Source organism: Symsagittifera roscoffensis, chromosome 5, assembly GCF_963678635.1.
Source record: "Symsagittifera roscoffensis chromosome 5, txSymRosc1.1, whole genome shotgun sequence".
In the NCBI taxonomy this organism is placed as follows: domain Eukaryota; kingdom Metazoa; phylum Xenacoelomorpha; order Acoela; family Convolutidae; genus Symsagittifera; species Symsagittifera roscoffensis.
Window position 1 is genome coordinate 58,350,163 of NC_087066.1, and position 27,272 is coordinate 58,377,434.

A 27,272-nucleotide genomic window follows, 5' to 3' on the forward strand; every position below is an offset into this window, starting at 1 on the left:
TGTCTTTTATCTTTACAAAATAAAATCGTGCTGTATTCAAACAATTGAGATTTATACTTAGCTGTCAATTGAAGTTTTTTTTAGCTGTTTGTGTACTTTCAAACACATTTTTATCGTTGCGATGTTCTATCGATGACTCTGAGAGGTTTTGTAAAGAAGAGCCGAAGTTATTACAAGTTCAACCCGGGAGAAACTGCAGCTGTTTTCCAGATGGAGGGCAACACGCGTACCTGGAGTGAAATTCTACAAGGAACCTTCTTAAACCACTCTATTTGGTATTAACGGAAAAATATATTGCCAACACGCGCGGATCAAAAAAGTTTTCGAGAGACGGGTTGATTTCTAAAAAGTTTCAGAAAAGTTAACCATTCTTATTTAAGCCAACCAACAATGATTTTCAGAGTTTTGCCAAAAACACTTTTGAAGAAGCTTTCATGCTAAAATTTTTAAAAGAGAAACCGAAAGTGCCGTTTTTGTGCAGTTTTTGGAAGATTTCGACCAAAACGTTGCGTTTTTTTGGCGCTCGCTATCCACCAAAATTTTTTTTACGTTGGCGTTATTATGAATTTAGGATGGTTGCTTGAAAATTGCTCAAAAGATTGCACGGCCAATTTTCGCTTTAAAATCCGCAGCTTTAGAAAAAGAAGACGTTTTTAAATAACGTCACCCCCTCCCCGACCAGGAGTTGGGGGGGGGGGGGGGGGGTTTGGGTTGGGGCAAGTTCTTTACTAGGCACAAAATTCACTGATGTTTAACCATTGAATTAGTTTTGTATCTGGTTGGCCTTTTTTACTAGGTACCATAAGGGCTTAGATAATTTTTTCGTTAAATTTATTGACCAATTTGAAGACACTCGATTTATTTTGGGAGAACGTTCACCTTGCTTTAAGTTCGTAATTTTCATTAAAAAGTCTTTCTTTCAAACTTGAAATTTAGTGGGTAACATTTCTAAAATTGAAAAAAATTTCAAAAATTTTCAAGACTGAGTCAGTCAAAAATGGTTGTCGTAAGAAGTTGTTGAAAGTGATAATTTCTCTTGAGGAGAAATTGGACTATCGCTCTTTTTTAAATCGTCTGCTGTGAAAAATTAAAAATCTAATGGCAAAGGTTTGCACCGAGGTAGTCTTCGCTCAATTTTTACGAGCATGATTTGATATATGAATGAACAAAAAGTAGTTTAAAAATTATCAAAATAGGGCATTAAAGGATTAGCAAAGTTTGAAAAGGTGTTCCAATTAGATCCGGACTACAAACGATTCGCGGACGAGTTTCCTTCCATTTACACAAACCACTGGTTGAGCAAAGCTGATGAAAAGTTCAAACAACTTCAGATGCCCTACATGGCAGAGCACGTGAACAGAATAGTGGAGTTATTGAAGCTGGATGAAACTGATGTGTTCATTGATTTAACAGATAATGACCACTCAATAGCAGCCGCAATACGCGATCAAATTAAGGTAACATCAAAGGCCAGTTAGTCGCTTATTCTGAGACATTAGTACTGAGACCTTTTTATTTCAAGGGCTAATAAATGTACGATTGGGCTTTTTTAATGCAACCGGTTATACCCAAGTGATTTTGTATGCATCAGTATCTGGTTTAGTCTTACTGAGTTTTGTTTACTGAGGAAAAAGTATATTATACTGTTCCATTCCATGCAAAAACGCTTCACATGCCATTTTCACACTTTTTTTTAAAGAAATTTATGGAATTTTGCGCATTTAGTTATCGGTAATTCTTCCATTTTTGTATGAATTAAAATGATGGCATTTTTGTCAACCCGGGATGACAAAATTGCTTAAATTGAAACCCTGCGATAAAATGACTCCAAGTGCAATTAAGCGATGCTTGAAAAATGTGACCATCTGGTGATTTTGATAGAAACCAGGAATACAAAAACCTAAAATGATAAAACGAGCTAGCCCAATTAAGCTTAAAAGCCTGCTCCATCCAATGCGTGAGGTTTTTTTTTAAAAAAACAATCGATACAAAAAGTTAATGTCCTTTTCTATAATAAATTCAATTGAAATTGAAACCTTCGCTACTCTTCAGTCAAAAAGTGTAGGATCGGTGATTCTAATACACTTTCGGCAACATAAAAGTCCTCTTAGAGAGTATAACTTTTCAAAAACGGGAAGGCTTATGAAAAGCACGTAACTTAAGGTTTTGTGTAATCAGTAAGATAAGTAAAAAAGTAAGCAAACGATCGGGTCCAGAATCGTTTGAAACTAAGAAATATTAATCCCAATCAGGGCAAGATTTATAAAAGGCTAACATGGTCTACCCCTAATTGGGAACTGACGAGGCTTACTTAGGAAACTCAGATGATTGATACTAAAGATAATTTGAAAAGGGTATATGCAAAAACCAGGACCCCTCGGGACCCCCTGCCCCAAGTGATAACGGTCACTGGAAGGGCAAACAACCCTGTTGGAACTGGATATCTAGCGGTCGGAATGGGACACTAATTTTGCATGTTAGAGACCTAATCAATGGAAGCTTAAGTATAGAATACCGGACCACCTGTACCCCTACTTTCAGTATTATGCTCTCAGAAAATAGCCCACATCTCGACTTCCGAAGTCATTTTCAGCCCCAAATGAACGCAAGGAGCTGAAATTTTGGGACTTAACAGCTCATGACAAAGAACGTCATGTATTATAGTTTGAGCCAAATGAGCCCTTTGACGACTTCCGTCGTTGATAGTGGACCTTAAAATGGGATTTTTGGGAAGTTTTAAAGAAGTATGGCTAGAATTTGATAGAAAGAACCCTCAAGGGAATGGTACCCTGAATACGGAACATGGACCTCTGGTGACCCCAAGGTGACCTCTTAATGACCTTCTGGCGCTCTGCAGTCGAAACTGCAAGAAAACAGTAACAGCATCATAGCATAGGAAACCCTAAGGAAAGGGGTCTGTTCCCCGCCCTTATCCTTGGAAATGATTCTCGATCGCCTTACAGCTGATTGAGAGGTGACATGTCTATTGGAAAAGAAGTTGGACGATAAAAAAGATCTAGCTTTAAGTTGCAATATTGAACTATTGGATTGAATGAGAGTGAAACTAAGCAATCAATGGATTCAACTTAGCAACGATGGTTAAGATATTTGTAGTAATTCACCCAGACCACAGAAAAGTAGTCTCAGAGTAAATTGGCAGTTATATGAGTGCGGCACGATAATTAAGTCTCCTAAATAAAAATTTTTGACAGAATGTATACTTAGCTCCCCAGAAGTGCCTTTATAGTGAAATCAGACCTCTTATATATGAGCTACGCTCTACTGATAGCGAGAAAGGTGGGATTGAAATAGAGTAAGGACGAAAAATTAAGAAGCTTAAACAGTGTTAGCAGCATCTGAAAATGACTTCTTCCCAGCTCTAGGAGGCCGCAAAAGTAAAATTTCAATTTGAAAATTTCTTTGGGAGGCTGCTTAGGTGAATAATAAAATTTGGATTTGACATGAAACGGGAACTGATATTTGCGCAGTATATGTGAAGATACCCTTAATGACATAGACGTTCAATATTTGTGTTGTCACTAGAACATTTTAATTAGGACTTTGCGCAAGGGTACCACGGTAACTTTCACGACTTGTAGGGACAATCATAAGTATAACTTAAATTCAAATAGACAAACATAGCGAAAAATTTACGGACAACTTACCTTTATGCAGAAACTTAAGTACTAAGCTAGAGTATACTTGGTTCTCGGTTAATTAGAGGACAATTATCTAAAGAGAGAAAACAAATGGTTTTCATAGTTTGTTGAAGAACGAATACCCTTGAGTGACATTATAGTTCGTTCTCAGTTGAAAAGAGTGCAGAATCTGAAAAAAAATGATGAGCGAGTTACACGGCTGGAGGCCAGTTAGAGCCAGTTAGAACCAGTTAGCGAGGTGGTGATCCAACGGAATTAAAAGCGAGCTTTGTTTCATAACTACTTTAATAGTGGCTTTTAAGGGCCTTGTAAATTATTTTCTTTCCTCGGCGATTGAAGACAAAATTACTTCTTGTACCCACAATTGGTTGAACTAGCTAGAAACGAGAGTGAAGAAGAGCCGGAAAGAGCACAACCCTCATGAGAAGTTACATTAGCCTTTGATTGACCGATTTAGTCTTATCACCAACATTACCCTTTCGGAAGTGTGGATACTACTCTGTCTTAGTGTCCCCCGCAATAACACTGTATAAAAAGGAGAAATTCTACAGCCGTTGAAAGAAGTGAAAGAGTGCTTAAGAGGAGACGTCTCTCTTAATTCTACAAAGAGTGATTAATATTAGAACAAGCAACCAGGTTTAATGCAACTTCTAAAACATTGTCAAAGTGCCAAAAACTGTTTTTATTATGGAAAATTGTACATTTTTTCTTGTTGTGGAAGTTTTTAGCATGGTGAAATTTTAGAAAGTGAACTAATTCAAAGTGAAACTCATATTAAATTCGTCGACCAGACTAATCCTATCAAGGCGAAGCCTTGATTGTTCCCACTGCCCTTTAACGTCTATGCATTAGTGCATGACTTCAAAAAAGTGTCGAAACGTTTTTTTTTTAAGTCGAAATTACTTTTTTTGAAAATCACCCACCCTTTCGCTATGTAAAGCAAAAACTTATATGTTTGGCATATATCAACGTATAAAAATTTGAAAAACTAGCATGCTTGAAATCAATCAATTTGCAACGCTTTAAAATGCGCGATTTGAAGGTTCTGTTACTTTCTTCGTAAGTCAGAGCAAAACGCAAAATTTTTAATTGCTGCGTTTTGAATTAATAGGCGAAAATATGTAATCAATTAGGTATGATGTTCAAAGCAACTTACCGTTTGTTGTTTTTGATTTGTAGCGCGATTCAATGCAATGATCCCTTCCTCCTACTAGGTGATAATTTAAAACTTTTGAAATGTGAAAAAAAAACGTAATTAGAACATACAAGTCCGCTTGCGTGGATTTTTTTTCGAAGGAAAACGATTTTTCAGAAGTTTTTTAATCAATCATGTTAAGGTTAGTAGCTCAACTGCTAGAACTCCAAAACTTGTAGAATAAATTGCCTGCGCCGCAAGCACCTTTCCTGAAAAAAAAATTGTTATAAAACTATTTTTTGAAAAAAGACCGTATTTGTTTGCGCGGTCTTCCTCAAAGATAATGCGTTCACAAAAATTTTAGGGTTAGTCAGTCACAAAAAGCTGCCGTAAATCAGTACGAAAAATAGAGAATTTGGAAAACTTTGGCAAGTGATCGGGTGCGGAAATGTGACATAAATAGTCGGCTTGTTTCTTTGGTAATCAGAATTTATTTTTAACAAGATCTAATATCGGTAAGCTTTTATTGTAAACTTTAGGTTTTTGACAACTGTTCTGGGGTGTAGCACGGCGCATGTGTTCTTGTTAGCACCCGCAGTGGTTTTGGCGTGAAATCTTTCAAAGTTCTTGCAATAACAATAGCTTAAGAAAAAATTTTTCTTGTATTTTTTTTGTATAATTATTGCGAGATTTGAATTCTCTTGTTGAAAAAAAGAAAGATTTTGCATTCTACTGAAAAATTATTTTTCAATTACTTTAGCTGGTTTTGATACTTCAATTTTTTGAAATTTACTTCAAAATTTCACAACGGATGTAGCTGAAACATTTTCTTCCAGAACGGGAGATACATACAAAAAATGCGCGAGTGTGTGAAAACAAAGTGCTTAGAAAAAATGTTCAAAATAAGTAGGTTAGAGCTGTAGTTTCAAAAAATGTTTTGTAAAACAAAATGCGCGTAAGTGATAAAAAAAAACCATTTAAAATTAAACCGTTTAATATAACCGTTTAAAAAAATTAACTTTAAATGCTTTTTGAGAAAAAATCAAGCGTCGAATTTATTATACATCATCAATGACACTTCTACGTGGTTACCTGCATTGACAAAAATGGTTTTGGAACGATTTAGATAGATTTTAAATTGATACAAATTGATTAACAATGAACATTTCAGGAACTGTAATCCATTTTAAATCGGTTTAAATTGATATTTCTTGATAATTTTGGATCAATTTAATCGTTTCTCTCAAACAAATTCATCCATTTATATCAATTTATATCCATTTATATCCATCTGAATCTCATTTATATCCATCTGAAACTTCGTGAAACCCAATTAAATTTATTAGAAAACACCCCTGAGCAGATCGATTTAAACGTCTAAAAAATGCATTCTGAATCGATTCAGATCATTTTTTTGCTGACACTGCCAATAAAATTAGCATTTTAAAAGAACAATTAAAACATGCAAAAAATTGTAAGTCAGATTTTAGGCAAAAACCTACGTAACAAATTAGGAAAACAATCGATGTAATTTAAATTTTTAGCTCGAAACTTAGCAACGAAAATATAAAAAAAACATCAGTTTAAATCAGATTCTGCGCAAAAACTTAAGTAACAAATTAAGAAAAGGGTTACAATAAATCGAATTTTGAGCTAATAAAATTTGCAATGTTTTCTTCAAAAATTATCATTATAAATCAGATATTGGAAAAAACCTTTGTAACAAATCAATTTTTTGAGATCAAATTATGCGAGGATACAATTAGTCTTTTTGTTAAGATACCATACGCTATGGATGTAAAGTGAAAAATGATGGGCATGATTAAATGCAACTTAAGCTCAAAACTGATGAAACTTGAAACAAGAATAGGCTGAAATCCGTTTTAATCAGTTACATTTTTAGTTAAAAAGCGGGAGTGCGCACAGTAAAAACACGGGATTTTTGAGTTTAAAAAAATAGCAAGCGAGTGAACTTCAACCCTGTACATGAGCTACTTAATGAAACAAAAGCTATTAGGCCGGTCTTATGGCTTTTCAGTACTTGATTTTAACGGGCTCTATGGAAGACGCCAAAAATTGAGTAAAAAAATGGTTGTCTTTCTTAATCTTTCTGGTTCACATTAAAGAAAAATATCTGATACAAATTTAGAGTGGCTAATACGTGTTGAAAAAAGTGCGAGTCATACAATTTCAATCTAGGATCAATTTTTTCCTGCATGGGTCAACTTAAAATCCTCTCCCCAAACAGACTAAAAAATTCTTAACGCTTCTGGGAAGATGTTAATCTTTTCCTACTACACTAAAACTGGAGCGAGAAAATTAAGTGGTTACTTTGCAGTAAGTAGACAAAAAACAGACCAGCCAGTCTGCAAAACGTTTCTTAGTTTTTTTTATACGGCATTTTTTTAAATTTAAAATTACTATACATTAGTCCCCTGACAATTTTGGGCAACTGAATTTCAGATAATGTTTTCTCAAATATCAGGCTTTGTAACTTGTTTAGAATTATGGTCCCGTTAAGAACCTCGTTTAGATGTATGATCCCGAAAAACTACCAATGGTCCCATATAAAAGTCAGTCTGAAACTTTTTTACTAGTAGTTTCTAAGTTTTGTCAATAAATTGATGCTTGTGGTAATTTGATTTTAAAGAAAACATTAGGGTCGAATCTAACGAGAAAAAAAGTTTGCCTTTTGTTTTCATCCACTTGAAGTACTTCAAGTATAATTCTAGAGGTCTGGCGGGACAATTTTTTTAACGAGTTTTTCAATGAGACTCATCAAAAATGGCGGGAGCATACTTCTAAAAGAGTAGTCAGGCTTTGTTAAAAAGTATTAGTTAAAAAAGTTACATTTTAACCACATTTGAAAGAACAATTCAAAATAACCTTCTAGATCTTTTTTTAATTCCATACATATTAACAAAATTACATTTAGTTTTGTAGCTAGAGCCTAAATTTCTAAAGTAAACCCCCCTCGTGAACAGTTTAACTAAATCAGTAAACAAAACTAAACACGATCTTTCATATCAATCAAGAGAGATTTCATTTTTTTTTCATTCTATCATTGACACCATTAATTTTGAAAAACCCTGCAAACTGTCATAGGGCACAGATTTTGAAGCATTGAGGTTTAAAAGTGCATCCAAATGCAATATATGATAGTATGTTATGAACCTTAGCTTCAGCAAAGGTGTAATACCAACTGTGCCCTTTCACATCACAGTCATCAAAAATTCTATAAAAAGAAACTCAACTCTAGCAAATAACATAATGATAGTCTCATCTAAATCCCAATGATATTAAAAGAATGAAAACAAGCGAATTTTAAACATTTTCACAAAATTTGTGCAATATTTTTATCATAGATTATGAGTTTTTATATGAAACCTTTTTCTATAGGATTTTCTATAGAATAAATTCAAAATTAAGTTCAAAATTCAAATCTTACTGCGTCTTTTTGTAGTTCAACGAGAACACATTCTGCATTGGGAAGCCCTTCAAACAACTGGCTGAGTGTGTGGTGCAGCACCCCTCCTTAGTGCCCCTCTACTCCGAGAGTACTCTGGTGGCCCAGGACATGTCCCACTTTGAAGTATTCCACATCAACAAGGTCCTCATCACTGCCGAGACCATTGCCAACAATAACAACCATATCACTGGTAAACTGGGGCTCAGGGGGTCTCACCAACACCTTTCTCAATCTCTTCTAGTTTTTTTCTTAGTTCGCGCTCAAAAAAAATTAATTTTGTTTGGAAATCACCAAAGAGTTCCTAAAATTAAAACAATGTAAAACAGTATCCTAGAAAAAAAATGAAATATGCACAATCGTAGGCAAATATAAGCACGTATGGAGTTGACAGGGAAAAAATTTTCAACCATTTTTTTAAGTGATCGGGTTGGTCTGACGCCTTTTTTCAGGAGTTCCACCCCTTCACTGCCCAAAAAATGATCTTTTAGTACTGTTTTGCTACGCCCATTTCATTGGCCAATCAATTATAAGTTTTTTCTATAAGAGTTTTCGCGTCAACATGTACTAGTTTTGAAGGAGAGGTCGTGGCAAAAAATGCGAGCGTCAAAATTTCGGATTCGACTTCTGGCTATTTACGCAAAAGAAATAGGTCTAACGCGAACTCATTTTAGATTTGCTGAAAACCTTGTCCAAAAACCTGCCAGAAGACTGGAGGATTCTGATCGTGTACCGTCCGGAGCACACATACTTGCCACTGTTCGAAGGAGCCAGACAAGAGATGATCAAGACTCAACTGTCCACAGATGACCTAAGAAGTAAGAGCATACGTTTTTTCCTATTTGTCTTTTTTTAAATTATCTTTACAGCCAAAGTAGTAGATGTTGGAGGTGATCAAGGGGGGGAGGTGGCTGACCTCCATGTATTAACATAGGCTATAGAGTATCCGGTCAGCCACCTATGTATTAAGATAGGGTATAGAGTCTACAATGTATAAGGATAGGGAAAACCAATAGTAAGGTTTTATGGTTTGTGTGATGGTAAGATAATGGTAAGAAAAACCTAATTTTTTTGGTTTTTGTGAGGAAATGTCTAATTTTTTCACAAAAATCTGGGCGCGCGTTACCTAATTGTGAACAATTAATTGTTAATTACGGGTAGATTGTAGAATAAAGGTTATGTATTTAGTTTTTTGGTGGATGGTAAGTCAATGGTAAGAGTTTTTGTGCAAAAACTTGGAATTTTTATCAAAAAAATTTTTTCGAAAAAATTCACAACACGATAAGATTTTGTTTAATTTGATATGATAAAAATTTATTAGATACTTTTACTTTCTACCTATCTGAATCTATTCTGAACCTACAGAGACCTCGAAAAAAAAATCAAATTTTTTGAGAAAAAATTGCAAAAATTTCAAGTGTTTGGAAAAAAATGCAAAAATTTCAAGTATTTGGAAAAAATTGCAAAAATTTCAAGTATTTGGAAAAAATTGCAGAAATCTCATAATTTTGGCTAATGTATTGTTGCTTTTGATCTAATTTTAAACATACTTTTTCGTATAGATTTTAAAAATAAGCTAGGACTGTATGTTAATTGGCATTATGTTGAGACAAGGATACAAAATTTTGAATAAAAAAAATAACTTTTTCAAACTATTTTTTCTCAAAATATTGAAATACGATGAAGCTTACCTTAATTTGAGCTTAATATTTGGTTATACAATGCTCTAAACACTGAAAAGAAGGTTCATACTAGCAGAATCAATATTGAAACTTCCGGAAAACAGTGAACTTAATCGTAATTTTTGAGAAGGTAAAATAAAAAATAATCAAATTTACATGAAATTTTCCATTTCGAACCTTTACTTTGGTTTTTAACTGTTTTTTTTTGTCCAGTTCAGATATTATTTTTAGGAATCTCAATTCAAATGAACATTAAGGGTAATATCCTATGAAATTTCTAAATCAAACTCCATGATTCAAACTCCATGATTCTCATTTTTTTCTCATTGAATTACCCAAATTTGTACAAAAATTACAACTTGTGAGAAATTTTTCATTTTAAAAATTAGAAATTTCTGATTATTGATAAAAAATTAACGGTTTATTGCTAAAATTGTTTAAAATGGGATAAATGTTTCTCAAAAATTTATTCGATATTGGCTCAAATTCAACAAAAACTTCTTCATAACTGATGATTATCTCTCTGTTGCTTCTGCAACATAACTTTCAAGATTTTCCGTAGAGTTTTTCCATGTTTTAAAGTTATTCTTGCTTTCTGTTTAAAACATGTTTTCGCTATTGAACACACTTTACTAGAAAATTTAGTCAAAACTGGAGAATTTAGGAGGAAAATAGTATCAATTGAACGAACAATTTGCTAGCAGAGATGAAATTAGAACTGATACCGTATGATAATTACAAAAAAAAATGTTAAAATCTTCCTCGAGGTTCCCCTGTTCAGTTGCTATTGTAAACTATTTAAGCAAAAATACACATTTTGGAATCATTAACTATCACTTTTCTTGCAAAATAGTTATTAACTTGCTTTTTTTCTTAATTTATGACGGAAATTTTCTCAAAAATATCCAAGTGAGAAAGAATTGGTGCTAGTTAAAGCATTCAAAAATATGTGTACACAATGAGAATATAAAGGTGTATTTTTACGATCTAAGAACAAATTAGGAGCAGCTCTATTATTTATAATCTGAAAATCTCCGGAAATACGCAAGAGAACCTAGTTCCTAACATCTACAATATAAAAACTTCTGAAAGAGCGAGTCTCAAAAAATTGATTCAGCAAAGCAAGGTGTAAACTGGAACAATTGTGTAATTTTCCAATTTTTATTAAGAAAAAAACTCTATGTAGTAAAAATGTAGTAATGTATTGTATATAGTGTTGTATATTCTATGTAGTATTGTGTAGCAAGGAAAAGTAGATCTTGAATGCAAGTTTTCGATTTATGCTTTATGTATCTTCTTCCAAAAGATGTCGAATTGGGTTTGCTTTTCAAAAATTATCTTCAAAACATTTGATCTTTCATATAAAGTACCAAAAATATCAAATGATAACAATTTTTTCTAATGAATTACGGATAAATATAAGACTTTGAGAATTTTTATGTTGGATTTTTTTTCTCACGATATACTTTATAAGCTAAATTTTAGTAAAAGTATCTCAAATCTCTTAAGGATTAAATTGAGTTTCTATCTCATTTTAGCATTTTCTCAGTTTCTGCTTCATCTACTTTCTACCAAATGAATCCAATTTGAGCAAATTTTTATTTGAAAATTGAATTTTAGATGGAAAAATGTATCGTTTCAACGAACGATCAATAATCCGAAGCTGAATTAATACCATAAACCCATTACTAAAAAGCTTTAAAGGATTTTCTCAAGCTCATAACTGTATAATGCTGTTTTAAATCTGAATTTTTTTTTAGAATAAATGTTTAGTTGGAATGATGTGTATCATTATCTTGAAACTTTCAAAGTTTAGCAAAAAATACATTTTTTCAAGGTCATTTATCAATTTCTTTTCTGAAATTATCAAAAAATCAATAGAAAAACATTATTCTTAATAAGTCAAACCACATTATCTGCATAAAAAGCTCTGCTCTATGAACAAATTTTTACAAGCACTAAACAAGGAAAACTTTAAAATAGTAACTACAAAAAACCTTTCAATTAGTTGATGTTTTCCAAATATCCAAGTCTTACAATTTTTAGGCGCATACTTAAATACTCCTTAGCAAATGCTATGCACTCTACTACAAATTTATCACAACAAAGTCTCCGCAAGCTTGCAACTAAGGGAGTTTTTACTGTTGATTAAAAGTTTTCGGATCGAGTTCCATGGAAAGCTTCACGTCGATTTGAACTCGATTTTTGCTGTCTTTCACATCAATCAAAACCTTTGAATAAAAAAAAAAATGATAGTTCAGGTAATGTAATGAAAACACTGTATAGTTATTGACATGATTTGTTACAATTGCTGAGACTTTTCAGATTCAGTAAAAACTAATAATCATAGTAAACTAATATTCAAAAAAAAAACTTAAAAATTTTACTTTTTCCTGAAGTGTGTTTGGAGTCTGCTGAGCACATAATTTAATATTATGCTGAGAATGCTTCTTCTTGAAATGATTAGCGAGTTCCTCGCTGCTATAAGTATAAAAATTACAATTAGAACACTTCAAAACACTACATGTTCTACGATGTCTTGATGCATCTTTGTGAGTGTAATCCCTGCCACATTCAAGACATGCAACTCTTTCGTTTCTATTGAGTGAAGGCATCTCAATAGTAATGAAAAATTAAATGGGAGGTTTAAAATGTACCAAATTTTTAGATAAGGTGAGTTGAATAGCCTCAAAAAATGATCAAAAGTAAAAAAAAACAGCAAACTTATTAAGCAATTGTTTTTAACGAGAAAGAAAATCAGAATGGATATGCTATTTAGCCTAGCTGAAATAAAAATCATCCAATCTAATCATGGAATTTTTAAACGTATCAACCAATCAGAATCGAGCATTAATTACAAGGAAACTTTATCTTTTCTGATATCAACCAATCAGAATTGAGCTTCAATAGTCATGTAATTTTCAACAAATTCAATGTCAACCTATCAGAATTGAGCTTCAAAAGTCTTGAAATTTTCAAGAAATTTAATGTCAACCAATCAGAGTTGAGCTCTTTTTCTCATGAATTTTTCAACAATTTCTTCAAAATTTATTGATTTTGAGGATACTTTCACAGACATTATTTGTGTTAATAACCAATCAGAATGAAGTAATCACAGATTTTAAACACTTTGTAGATCAGAACCAGACTATGTTTATGAAATTTCTTAATCAATAAATTTTATTGAATTTTTCCAATATAACTAAGATTTGAAGTTTGATAAATGAGATTTCTTGCCTAGTTTATATTGTTTTTTCGATTTTCAATTCAAATTTTGAAATATCGATCAAAATTTTTCCGATTTGTTCTATTTCTAACCAGTGAATAAAGAAATTACCAAAATATACGTTTTTATCGTTTCTTTTTGGTATATTGTAGTATGAACAACCGGAAGTCTATTAAATTTGGATAAACGATCAAAAGATATTCTGACAAATCTGGATTTTGTATTTGTATCAAATTCAAAACAGTAATCGAATTGATGTTCCTTATCTCCAATTTCTGTTTCATAGGCTCTTCCATTGTTTTGTTTTTTACTGATCGACCACCCAATCTGAGTTAACTCTTCTAAATAAAAACATTGTTGATAAATCTGACAGTACTCTTCTTTTTTGTAATCTCCTCTCCATCTTTTTAACAAAACTATTGAACTTTCTGTGTTTCTATACAAATTAAAACTAATACAATCTCCATCAACTTCATCTGTCCACCACTTTTGTAGTTTTTTGTAGTAGTTCAATTTTAAAATTTGATAAGTGTTCAATTCAGACATTGAAAACGCTTTTGATGGAAACATTTTTCTTACTGAAATATATGAAGAAACTTAAAAAACTCGATTTGTTTTATCATTTTTAAATTATGTTGAAATAACAGTCACCGTAAATATTTTTTAATGATTTAGAGTCTAATTAGTTTCAAGGAAATTCATGTAGCCAAAAAAAACCTCAAACTAAGGCAGAAAAAAATTGAAAACAACCAATGAAATTCAAAAAATCTTTTTAAAAAAAATGATAATGTTTTCAACTAAATATACATTCTTGTTTGTAATTTTCTTAAATTGAGGCAAAATTTAGCTAAATTTTGATAAAAACAGTTATTAAATAAATTTATCTGTAATTTCATAAATAAATACTGGAAAATCATTTCATAATTGGTTAGTGTTTTATGTCAATTTCGATAAAATTGTATGTTTTGTCTGACTTTTCCTCAGATATTATAGCTCTAAATATACACTTTAGTGAGAAAAAATAGTTTTGAACCATTAATATCTCAATTACTAAACATGCAAGACATCACAAAGCTTTACTGAGGTTTACAATTATCAACAAACATAAAGTCTCCCAATATTTGGGACAGTTCTTTGAATTCATTCAAAGTATAGTTGACATATGCAACTTGCTTCAAGTCTTCATTTTCCTTTTCAGTGAAGAGTCGAATCTGAATGTAGGATGGCTTGCTCACGTTGTACTTCTTGATTGTGACACACACCCTCCTCATGTTGTACATTGCTATTTCATATACTCTATTACAGATGTCGAGCTCCTGATCCATCGTTGATTCTCTGCCAGATTTGGCTTCATATATAGGTACGAGTCCAAGATTTTCAGCATCGTGAATAATAGTATTCCGTATTGCGGATATTGCTTCGCCCTCATTTTCACTAAGATAGACTTGTTGCGATTTTTCAAATTGTCCCAAATCATTTATTTTTAATAGTTGAAAGCACGGTTCCAAGCATATTTTTCCCTTGTAGGATTTTTGGAACCAAACAAATCTCCCAATTCTTTTTTGATTTTTTGAAAATTCATTATAGTTGGAACTATCAACTTTTCTCGAGTACATTTTGAAGAACAAACTGATCAGATGAGGAGAAATGAGAGAAATGACTTTGAGTTTAAATGAAAATGAAAGTAAGCAGTATGAGTCATCGCCATTTCCATATATGGAAGTAGTACCAAATATGGAAGGATTTCCCTATATGGAGGCTGCGTAGGCGTTACTACTACTATATAACTCCACCATTTTCTGCAAAATTCATTTTTCCCAATGGCAGCTGCTATGTGTCAAGCTCTTCCCAGCTTTTATTCAGATTATAATAGTAAATCATTGTTTATTTCTGTTTCCAACGATTTTTACGAAAAATACATAGTAACCCAAGATTATTGCGTCTCTACTCACGATTCTTTCTGTTCCTTGGGAAATTGCAAATTTCATATAATTTTAATTGGAACTTCCCTTAGCCAAATTCTTCAGAGATTAGACAAATATCAATACATATATCAAGAAATTGATTGTCTTTACACTAGACAGAATTCGTAAAGTACAAAACTCAAAATATGAACATGATTTGTTAAAAATAATTGACTGTTTTATTGATGGTTATGGATTTGTAAATAGTGATCATGTCAATTTTTCAATAAAAAACTTCTGATATTCCATCTATTTTCTCTCATATGTTTACAAAGTTACCATTAATTACCGAAACAAAAATCACCGTTGTCAAAAACATTTGCAAAAAAATTTTCAATCATGTAAGAAAGATGTAATATTTCTTTTGATTTTCAAAAAGTTGCAAAAAATCATTTCAATTTTTTAACAAGTTGTAAAAAGTGTTTCAATTTTTTTTGACATAATGCGAAAAATGTTTCAACTTTTTTGAGAAGATGCGAAAAGTGTTTTACTTTTTTTAACAAGATGTGAAAAATGTTTCACTTTTTCACTACAAATGCGAAAAGTGTTTTTCTTTTTTCGACAAAATGCGAAAAGTGTTTTACTTTTTTTCGACAAAATGCGAAAAGTGTTTCAATTTTTTCTACAAAAAGCTAAAAGTGTGTACAAGATGCAATATCGATTAGGTAACTTTTTATTTGCGTACAGTTTTTCTAGTGTTTTTCCGAATTTTTGTACAACAATTAATCAAATTTTTTAACATGTGTGCGAGTTCGGAGCACTTAACTAAGTTCTAATTGTTTTTCAATGGTTTACCTTGAACCTCTCATCTATTCTCATAATTAAAGTGAAATTGAAGAAATTAATTACAGAAAACGAAGTCAAAACCAAACAACCTTTATTTACAAAAACATTTAATCAAAGAGCTGTCGAGCAGCAGAAGAGTTCTGGAGGTTCTCTATAGAACGCAGAGCTGGACGAGGTTCCATTGCTGGTGGTTGTTGTGGAACTGGAGGTGTCATTGTTTCTGAGAATCTCTCATCTTCATCTATTGTGATGGGGTTTTCGGCTGATCCTGCCTCCTCCCAAGGAAAGAGGAAGTCGTCGACTGGTTGAGCCACAAATCTTGAGTCCGGAACCTCGGGATAGTTCATTCCCACATGATCAGAAACTTCCCCCATCTTTTGCATTGTTCCAAGTTGGTTCTCTGTGATGGGAACTTGCATCATATGATGTTCGTTGAAATCCCTTCGCATCACTTGCACCATGTGCCAGACTTGGATTGGGATATCCAGAGACTGTTTCTCGCACTTGAATTTGTACTAGATCAGGAGAAAATTCTACAGAGTACATGAGGTTGCTGTTTTGCACTGAGAAGATCATTTTGAGCAATAAATTGAGTTAATGAGTAAAAACATGATTTACAGTTGAGAGGGTGAAAGTTGACTGTTGTTAAATTGAAATTATTGTATTTAGAGTTGAGAGAGGAGGTAGTTGACAGTAGTTAAGTTGAAAATAAAATGATTTTTAGTTAAGAGTGAGGGGTATCTTCACCTGGAGTGTGTAGGTTCAACCTATCAAAATGGATTTTCCATATTTGGATTGTAGTCGTGTCCAATCAGATTTTAGTTTCCTTTTATAGAATTCTTATAAAAAACTCGTGTCCAATTGGTTATAAGCTCCATTTTGATTATTGTCGTTTCCAATCACAAAAATGTTTATTTTTGTTCAAGTTGTCATATCCAATCAGAGGGACCTTTTAAGGACTTAAGTCTTCCAAATAAGTAAAAATATACACAAAAGCAATCGCAAAAACAAATGACCAAAAGTTGTTTGCTGTAAAAATAAGAAATATTGCCGATATAAGTAATAAAAGAAGGAAAATTAATCAAAGTAGCATCTCTGCATTTTTTTCATTTCTGATCTGGAACTTGCGACCACTCAGACTCTTGAATCTACTTTTTTGGAAAGGATTCGAAAAGTTCAAAACTCAAAGTATGAGACTGACTTGTTGAAAATTGTTGATTGTTTTATTGATGGTTTTGGTACTGTAAATAGTGAACGTATCAATTTTTCTATTAATAATTGAAAATTTGTTAATAAAAATTTTGTCAAATGTTTTTTCGCAAGATGCAAATTTTGGTTTGATTTTTTCAACACGTTTGCAAAAATTTAATTAAACTTTTTTACAAGATGCAAAAAATGTTTTGATTTTTTCAACAAGTGTGCAAAAATTTTCAACAAAATTTTGTGTTAGATGCAAGTTTTTTCGTGATTTTTTTGAAAACAAATGCAAAAATCTAACTTATTTTTTCTTATTCATTTGCAAAAATTGCAAAAACTTTTTGTAAAAAACTTGTTAAATTAATGCTAAAAATTTTTCATAATTGCTGACTTTGAGTACTATTCCCTATCTTAATACATTGTTTTTCCAATATTTTTGATCAATCTACATGCAAAAAAGAGATTTTTTTATGATCAAAATCAAAACAAAGATTTTCATTTTATTTAATTATTAACAGTGCAAGAAAATCTTCTTTCAGTTTTCTTTAAAATACGAAAATATTCAATGAAATTTTTCTTAATTTGCGAGATTTTCTTTGATTTATTTAACACGTTTGCAAAAATTTAATTAAACTTTTTTACAAGATGCAAAAATTGTTTTGATTTTTTCAACAAGTGTGCAAAAATTTTCAACAAAATTTTGTGTTAGATGCAAGTTTTTTCGTGATTTTTTTGAAAACAAATGCAAAAATCTAACTTATTTTTTCTTATTCATTTGCAAAAACTGCAAAAAATTTTTGTAAAAAACTTGTTAAATTAATGCTAAATTTTTTTCATAATTGCTGACTTTGAGTACTGTTCCCTATCTTAATACATTGTTTTTCCAATATTTTTGATCAATCTACATGCAAAAAAGAGATTTTTTTATGATCAAAATCAAAACAAAGATTTTTATTTTATTTAATTATTAACAGTGCAAGAAAATCTTCTTTCAGTTTTCTTTAAAATGCGAAAATATTTAATGAAATTTTTCTTAAGTTGCGAGATTTTCTTTGATTTTTTTAACAAGTGTGTAAAAAAATTATGAAAAATTTTGCATGATGCAAAAATTAATGTAAAGTTTTTAACATGCTTGCAAAAATTGATTTAATTTTTTCACCATCTTTCTAACAAAATTCTATAAAAGTATTTACCAGATGCATAATTAGTTTAATTTTTAACAAATTTTTACCATTGAAATTTCTTAATGAACTTTTCTATGATCTCTTTGTTCTTATCTCTTGAAAATAATTTTACTAGATACAAAGAAATTAAATTACAAAGCACAAGACAGTTACCAATTTATTTACAAATCAAAGAGCTGTCGAGCAGCTGAGTTCTCAAAATTTTGCAAGTTCTCAATGGAGCGCAAAGCTGGTCTTGCCTCCATCACTGGTGGCTGTCTTGGTGGTTCGCTGACTGGAGTTCTTGGCTCAGAGAACCCCTCATCCTCTTCGATGGTAATTGGGTTGTCCACAGATCCCTCTTCCCAAGGAAAGAGGAAATCGTCGAATGGTTGAGCCACATATCTAGAGTCAGGAATTTCGGGGTAGTTCAATCCCACATGCTCGGGCACTTCCTCCATCATTTGCATTTCTCCAAGTTGATTCTCTGTAGGAGGTACTTGCGTTATATGATGTTCGTTGAAATCCCTTCGCATCACTTCCACCATATGCCAGACTTGGATTGGGATGTCCATTCGTGCCAGAAAAACTCCACAAACTGATTCTCGCACTTGGATTTGTACTAAATCAGCCAAAAATTCCACCGAGAACATAAGGTTGTTGTTTTGTACTGAGAAGATCATTTTGAGCAATAAGTTGAGTAAATGATTAAAAGCAAGATTTACAGTTGAGAGGGAGAAATTTGCCGGTAGTTATGTTGAAATTATTGTATTTAGAGCTGAGAGAGGAGGTAGTTGACGGTAGTTAAGTTGAAAATAAAATGATTTTTAGTTAAGAGAGAGGGGTACCTTCAACTGGAATGTGTGGGTTTAACCAATGAGAATGAATTTTCCTTATTTGGATTATAGTCGTGTCCAATTAGATTTTAGTTTCCTTTTATGGAATTCTTATAGAAAACTCGTGTCCAATTGGAAACAAAGCTCCATTTTACATATTGTCGTTTCCAATCACAAAAAAGTTCATTTTTGTTCAAGTTGTTGTATCCAATCAGAGGAACCTTTCAAGGACTTAAGTCTTCCAAATAAGTAAAAATATACACAAAAGCAATCGCAAAAATAAATGACCAAAAGTTGTTTGCTGTAAAAATAAGAAATATTGCCGATATAAGTAACAAAAGAAGAAAAATTAATAAAAGTAGCATCTTTGCTAGTCTTCTCATCAAGTTAACTGAATTTTTTGTATATAATCGATGAGAAATTGCTGATTTTTCTGCAGATATTCAAGTTCTTTAGTTTTGATGTAGATTTGAGATGATAACTCAAAGTTGATGAATTTTTCAAAGCAAATCTCTGGAAATCTTATACCAAACCTGATCATGCAAGATTTTGAACTTTGAAAGTCCTTAAAAAAATGGAGGAATAAAGCACTTTGCTGGGGAGTTTTAACAAATTTGGGAGTTGGATATGGAATAGAAAGAGTCTTTGAAATATTATCGTATGATTTTTTTATCAACTTCAAATTTTCTAAAATAAATAAAATTTCTTTTCTAGTCAAGTGTAACTCAGCTGTAAGTTTATAGCTTTGATAAGCAATATGTGAATCAAAAGTAAACTCTTTGATTGAGTAAGTTTCTCTAAAGAGACCTTTACTTAGTCGGAGAACTCTATTTTGGACAACATAAACGTCCAAAAAATTGTGAAAAAAGTAAGAATCTACATCTATTTCATCAATAAGGAAATCACACGGAATATTTTCTTTTTTCTTGTAGAGTAATTCGAGGAAGTTCAAATGCTTTTTGATTGACATTCTTCAAAAATGAATATTTTGGATCCAAAGTTATGACTAGAAACTGCTTAGTTCTGATTGGTTGAAAATTTTTCTGGAAAATTCTAGAACTTTCAAAGGAATGACGTCATTACCATAATAGGAAAATTGTGTGGGTGTTGACGTCATTTCTATTTCTAGAATAACGTCATTATCATAAAAGGAACATTGCGTGGGTGGTGACGTCACTTCTAAATATAGAATGACGTCATTACCATAAAAGGAAAATTGCGTAGGCGGTGACGTCACTTCTATTCAAAGAATGACGTCATTACCGTAAAAGGATTATTGCGTAGGCGTCATTGATAGTATAAATACACTTATTTTATTGGGTTAAATCATTCATTTTGTTTGCCAATCAGAAACAGTCAACTGAATTTTACTTCAAATTTTACATTTCGTTACTTCACGAAAAGTAAGTGTTTTCATTCAATTGGTACTTTAAGTTTTTAAATTTGGAACATTTCTAAAGTCCCAATTTTTTTAGATAATGCCTGCCCTTAACCGAAACGAGAAAGTCAAATGTGAGGATTGTGGTCAGGAATACAGGAGATCTGATGCTGCGAGACATCAAAAAAGATGTGCTAAAGGAATTGTTTCTTGTGCTGAATGTAAGTATTCCACTTACAATCAACAAGAAATGAACTATCATGTTGCTAAGAAACATGCTCCAGCAAGTTCCAAGCAATCAACGGTGTGTTCTTCTTGTGAGCAAGAGTTCCCGAGTTACTACTCTCTCCAGCAACATCGGAGAAAGGAACATGGAGCGAAACAACGGAAGCCTAGTGATACGGTAGCCGACTTGAACAAAATTGTGGAGGATGAGGGGGACGATGGTGAAAAATTGAAAGAGGAACTTCGTGCATGTCAACATTTTCTGGTGGATACGGAGATGGAAAATGGGAGACATAAGGTATTTAACTTCCAAATGTCCAATTTAGATACTAAAATCATTAACGAGAAAGTTGAAGAAGTCTTCAACAAGCTCGACTCTGCCGCAAAAATCAATATTGCTCTGGGTTTTGTTCTTCAAAATATTGAGACTGGTGAATATCGATATTTCTACGCTCATGAAAACACTACTCTGTTTGAAAAATCCCACTTACTTTGTTCGAAAGCGGATTTGATAACAATCCAAGGAAAAGTAGAAAAATTTGATATTGCGGAACAATGTACTCAAGAACGCCAGAACACAAAGTGGCGATTCAAGTTGATTACTAACGTTACAATTTTTGCTGCTTTGCTGAAAAACATCCCAATAGGATGTCAAGATTCTGTCTTACCCGAACCTCTACTGAAAAACCATTCTGTTAACTGTCTTTTATCTAACAAGGACAAGGAACCTTACAAAGATCATTTGTGTCTATTCCGCGCATTGGCCATGTACATGAACGGACACAATGATCTCGACACTCACACCTCCAGATATTTTACAGAATTCATAACAAAATCTGGTTATGATCCTAAGAATTTTCGTGGAGTTTCCGTTGAAGACTTACCTGTTGTCGAGGAAATAATTGGACGCAACATCTTTATTTACGATTTTGATATTCAAGAGGGAGAATATGTGGGAGAACTAGCACGAAGAAGTATTGGTGGATTTGATAAAACAGTCAAATTACTGAGATTCAACAATCATATCATTCATGCAAATAATATAGATAGCTTCTTTAAGTGTTTCCGGTGCCCTAGTTGTGATAGTTTCTTCAAAAGATCCGAGTTTCTCAACAAACATCTTCTGAGATGTAAGGATCGTGTGAAACATATTTACCCAAAGAACGTATATGAGCTTCGCGAAACCCTGTTTGAAAAGCTAGAAGGATTCAATCTTCCAGTTTCCGATGATTAAAAACTCTTCAAAAACCTAGCAATTTTCGATTTTGAGTCGATTTGTGTTCCTACAGAAGAGCTAAAAGAAACACAAACTACTACCTGGATTGGAAAACATGTCCCCATTTCAGTCTCTATATCATCAAATCTGATTGATGAACCCATCTTTTTGTACAACAAGGATCCACAGAACTTGATTATTGATTTTGTAAGCAAACTCGAGCTGTTGGCTGAGAAAAGTAAGCTGGAGATGAGAACAAATTTCCAAGATATTGAAGTTGCTGTCAATGAAAGAATGAAAAAAATCTTTGATCAATTGAATGAGCGAGGCCAGAATTTTTCAAGTAACAAGTTTGAGTACGAAGACGAATGTATTGAAGATTCGGAAGAAGCAGATATGTCAACACAATTCTTGCGAATTCAGAAAAATCAACTCATCGATTTGAAACAACATCTGGAGAGATATATAAATACTTTACCTGTTTTTGGATTTAACAGTGGTAGATATGACTTAAATTTGATCAAGTCCTACTTAATCCCTTATTTGATTCGCGATAAAGAGCAAGAAACATCCGTTATCAAAAAAGCAAATGATTTTATATCTTTCAAGTTTGGAGATGTACAATTTCTTGGCATTATGAAATTTCTGGGTGGAGCAACAACTCTGGACTCATTTCTCAAAGCTTATAAAGCTAGTGAAACAAAAGGATTCTTTCCTTATGAGTGGTTTGACAACCCTGACAAACTTGATTTTCCAGGACTGCCCCCATATGAAGCATTTTTCAGTAAACTTAGAAACAACAATCCACTAGACAAAGACTTTACTGATTATGAAAAACTGAGGAAGAGTGGACTTGATGAACAGCAAGCACTGAAAAAGCTTCAAATCAACACTGTACCCGCATCTGGTCTAGATAATTACAGTTACTTACAACAAACTTGGCAGAAAAACGGAATGACTGTGTTCAAAGACTTTTTGCAGTGGTACAACAACAAAGATGTAGTTCCAACCCTGGAAGCAATGCAAAAAATGATTCAGTTTTATCATAGCAAAGGAATAGACATGTTGAAACTTGGATGTACACTTCCAAATCTAGCAAACATATGTCTACACAGATCTACAAATTACAAGTTTTATCCATTTTGCGAAAGTGATAAAGATTTGTGTGAAAAAATACGAGAAGACATGACCGGTGGGCCTTCGATTGTGTTCACTCGAAAAGCTGTTGTAGATGAAACCTTTATCAGAGATTCATCAAATATTTGTAAGTCAATCGTTGGAATTGATGCGAGCCAGCTTTACCCCTATTCAATGTGTCAAGATATGCCAACAGGACTGTATACGAGATGGGAGCTTGACACTGATATGCAGAAATTCAAGGCTAGACATAATCGAACTCGCAACTTTGAGAATATGGTCATGTCTTTCTATCAAGAATCAAGACCAGAATGTAAAATTGAGAGCTTTTTTACATCTGGAAAACAGAAGAAAATTGACTGTTTTAATGTCGACGGTTATTGTGATCACTGTAAAACAGTATTCGAGGCAATGGGATGCTACTATCACTTTTGTTCTTGTCAAGAAACTCGTCCCTCCTTAACAGAACAGGATATCGAGCGAGGAAATAAGAAGAGAGAGATGGATGAGATGAGACGAGAATACATTCAAGAGAAAGGATATAAAGTTGAAGAAATGTGGGAGTGTGAGTGGTGACAAAATTTCAAAACCAATGACAAGATCAAAAATCATGTTCGAACCCACTTTCCCTACAAAAGACCCCTTTCTACAGACTCTCTTCTAGCAAAAATAAAAGATGGATCTCTTTTTGGTTACGTTCAGTGTGACTTAGTTGTTCCAGATGAACTGAAATCGAAATTTGCGAATTTTCCTCCAACTTTCAAAAACACTGAGGTTGGAAGAAACGATATTGGTGACTATATGAAGAATTATGCTATTGAAAATGAAATGTTGAAACATCCACAGAGAATGCTTATATCTAGCTTCAAGCTAGAAAATGGAACAGTTATAACTCCTCTCTTCAACTTTTATTTAGAACTTGGCTTGCAATGCACCAAAATTTATCGTTTTGTTGAATATTCTCCTCGGAAATGCATTAATAATTTCGTTCAGTCAGTGGTTGATGCAAGAAGAGAAGGAGATGAAAACCCTCTATCAGGAGTTGTAGCAGAAACAATGAAGCTCTTGGGCAATTCCTCCTATGGATATCAGATCATGGATAGATCCAGACATACAATCACGAAGTATCTGAACGATGAAAAAACTCACAAGGCAATCAATGAACCACTGTTTAAGAGACTTAACACAGTTGAGAAGGACTTATATGAGGTGGAGTCAACCATTGAGCACAGAGAACCCATCATTGTTGGTTTTTTCATACTTCAGTATGCAAAACTGAGAATGTTGGAACTCTACTATAACTTCTTTGACAAGTTCTGTGATGTAAATAAATTTGAAGAGTTGGAGATGGACACAGACTCACTTTACTTGGCACTTGCAGAAGAAAATTTGTACGATTGCATCCAACCAGATAAGAGAGCTGCTTGGGAAAAAATGAGGGAGAGTGATTGCAGAGATTCCTTCAAGGCGGATGCAAAATCCAATTTCTTTCCTCGAACCTGTTGTAGTGTCCATAAAAAACATAATAAGCGGGAGCCGGGACTTTTCAAAGAAGAATTTAGGTGCACAGAAATGCTCTGTTTATGTAGTAAGACATTTTGCTGCTATGACAACAAGTCAGACAAATTCAAATTTAGCAGCAAAGGATTGAATAAGCGGGTTCTAGAAGACTCTGGAGATGGACCTTTAGCAAAGTATAGGAGAGTGCTTGATGAAGCGATTAATCTTACATCTACTAACAGAGGATTCAGAACTATAAATCATATGGTGGCCACAGAAGAGAGCTGCTTGGGAAAAAATGAGGGAGAGTGATTGCAGAGATTCCTTCAAGGCGGATGCAAAATCCAATTTCTTTCCTCGAACCTGTTGTAGTGTCCATAAAAAACATGATAAGCGGGAGCCGGGACTTTTCAAAGAAGAATTTAGGTGCACAGAAATGCTCTGTTTATGTAGTAAGACATTTTGCTGCTATGACAACAAGTCAGACAAATTCAAATTTAGCAGCAAAGGATTGAATAAGCGGGTTCTAGAAGACTCTGGAGATGGACCTTTAGCAAAGTATAGGAGAGTGCTTGATGAAGCAATTAATCTTACATCTACTAACAGAGGATTCAGAACTAGAAATCATATGGTGGCCACATATGAACAGACAAAGAAAGGACTAAGCTATTTTTATCCAAAAAGACAAGTACAAGATGATGGAATTCATACAAAACCACTGAACTTATAAGAACTGATCTGGTCAAGTAAACTTATTCATGATGTTGTATTATATTGGGTTTATGATGTTAAAATGTAAAATGTTGCGGTAAACTTGTTATACAATGCAGTGATTTATATACTTTCTTTGTAATTTAAACTTTTTTCTCAAAAAACTTGACTTTTTTTGAAGTCTCTGTAGGTTCAGAATAGATTCAGATAGGTAGAAAGTAAAAGTATCTAATAAATTTTTATCATATCAAATTAAACAAAATCTTATCGTGTTTTGAATTTTTTCGAAAAAATTTTTCTGATAAAAATTCCAAGTTTTTGCACAAAAACTCTTACCATTGACTTACCATCCACCAAAAAACTAAATACATAACCTTTATTCTACAATCTACACGTAATTAACAATTAATTGTTCCCAATTAGGTAACGCGCGCCCAGATTTTTGTGAAAAAATTAGACATTTCCTCACAAAAACCAAAAAAATTAGGTTTTTCTTACCATTATCTTACCATCACACAAACCATAAAACCTTACTATTGGTTTTCCCTATCCTTATACATTGTAGACTCTATACCCTATCTTAATACATAGGTGGCTGACCGGATACTCTATAGCCTATGTTAATACATGGAGGTCAGCCACCTCCCCCCCTGATCACCTCCAACATCTACTACTAGCCAAACTACCCAAGATCCAGAAATATTAGAAAGATAGTTTTGCCTCTTTTGATAGATTTAATTTCATTGATATTTGCCGGGCTGTTGGGGGGGGTGGGTTTTTGGGGTTCAAAAAAATTGAAAAATATTGTCGACCTTTTCTGTTCTATGCTTGATAACATTGATTTTCTGAGCTCCCCTAAATCACTATAAATACCCTATATTGACCATAAAGGCGTTTTAGGCACATTTTGGCGCGCTTCCCTCCTAACAGTAGAATTTATTGGCGCCGAAGGTGTCTATATAAAAACTTTAGGGTCGCTTTACCCAAAATGGAATGTCTAAATAATATGCCTAAAAAGCAAACCCCCCGCCTTCTAAATCCACCTCTGTTATAGACAATCAACCTACTTTTTCGTATTAGCTAGTATTTTTTTTGAGTTACTTGCTCCACCATTTCTGATCTTCTTATGTACAAACAATTATCTATTTAGGAAACTCAATGTAGAAAAACTAGAAGCTGAAATTGTTATCTAAATCTATCATTTATTATTCAGCTATTTTTACTCAATACTTAATTTTTCAATTTTGTTTTTCGTTTTTACTCGCTCTACTTAGATCACTGTTGGCGGTCCATTTGCGCTAATTGCATCGCAAATAGCTATCCTTCTTGTTATTTAGAATTTCATAGATATTGGACGCAAAAACTAACAGGAAAATATGTTTTGAAACCTCGATTGAATCCTGCACACATCATTGTATTACGTGAAAAAAAAACATCACTGCACATGCACACATCATTGCATCTTACTATTTTTTTCTCAATTCATTTTTGTTAAGTTTGTGTTTCTGCAACTTTAGAGCAAATCCGAGCAGCTGGACTGGACAAGATCTCTATCGAACTTCACCATTACCAGACTGAAGTTGAGTACGAAACATGGCTGGCAATGCTACGTTCCAGACACTTCTCCTTTCTCAGGAATCTGAGAGCGGAAGAAGTAGAAGACGGGATCGAGTTTGAAATTGAGCCCAAATATTCGGACATGGACAAAATTTCTTTCAAAGACAGCTTTGTATACTTAACTGTACTGCCAACTTCGTGAAATTCCTATCAAAAAATCATAAACCTACAAAAATAAAAAATTTTGCAATTAACTTTTCGCCGCTTTTCTGCCCAACTATAATACGCATATCTCGAAGAATTTAAAATTTGAGTAGAAACGTTCTGAAAGGATTATATGACTGAATAATCTAGGATGTGAGCAATCAGACCAGCATAAGCGTTCCGGGAGGTGTGGGCAACTGTCTCATTGCAGGGTTCCAAAATTTTCGAAA

General features: G+C 33.0%; 1 protein-coding gene across 2 annotated transcripts; it reads left to right on the forward strand.

Moving 5' to 3' along the window:
- On the forward strand, positions 1-27,131 carry LOC134846349 (uncharacterized). 2 transcript variants are annotated; one of them, XM_063863663.1, is made up of 5 exons: positions 1-248; positions 1,238-1,457; positions 8,258-8,453; positions 8,935-9,078; positions 26,799-27,131. In XM_063863663.1, the coding sequence occupies exons 1-5, from the start codon at positions 133-135 to the stop codon at positions 27,038-27,040; spliced, it is 918 nt and encodes a 305-aa protein (XP_063719733.1). In that variant the 5' UTR covers positions 1-132; the 3' UTR covers positions 27,041-27,131. The 2 variants fall into 2 exon arrangements, with proteins under 2 accessions (XP_063719733.1, XP_063719734.1); XM_063863664.1 differs by having other exon boundaries at positions 176-275; positions 1,240-1,457.
- The last annotated feature ends 141 nt before the right edge of the window (positions 27,132-27,272 follow it).

Coding starts and splice junctions, on each gene's coding strand:
- LOC134846349 (XM_063863663.1), top strand. CDS start 133: ATGACTCTGAGAGGTTTTGTAAAGAAGAGCCGAAGTTATTACAAGTTC. Junction 1,458..8,257: donor CAATACGCGATCAAATTAAG/GTAACATCAAAG, acceptor GTCTTTTTGTAG/TTCAACGAGAACACATTCTG. Junction 9,079..26,798: donor GTCCACAGATGACCTAAGAA/GTAAGAGCATAC, acceptor CTGCAACTTTAG/AGCAAATCCGAGCAGCTGGA.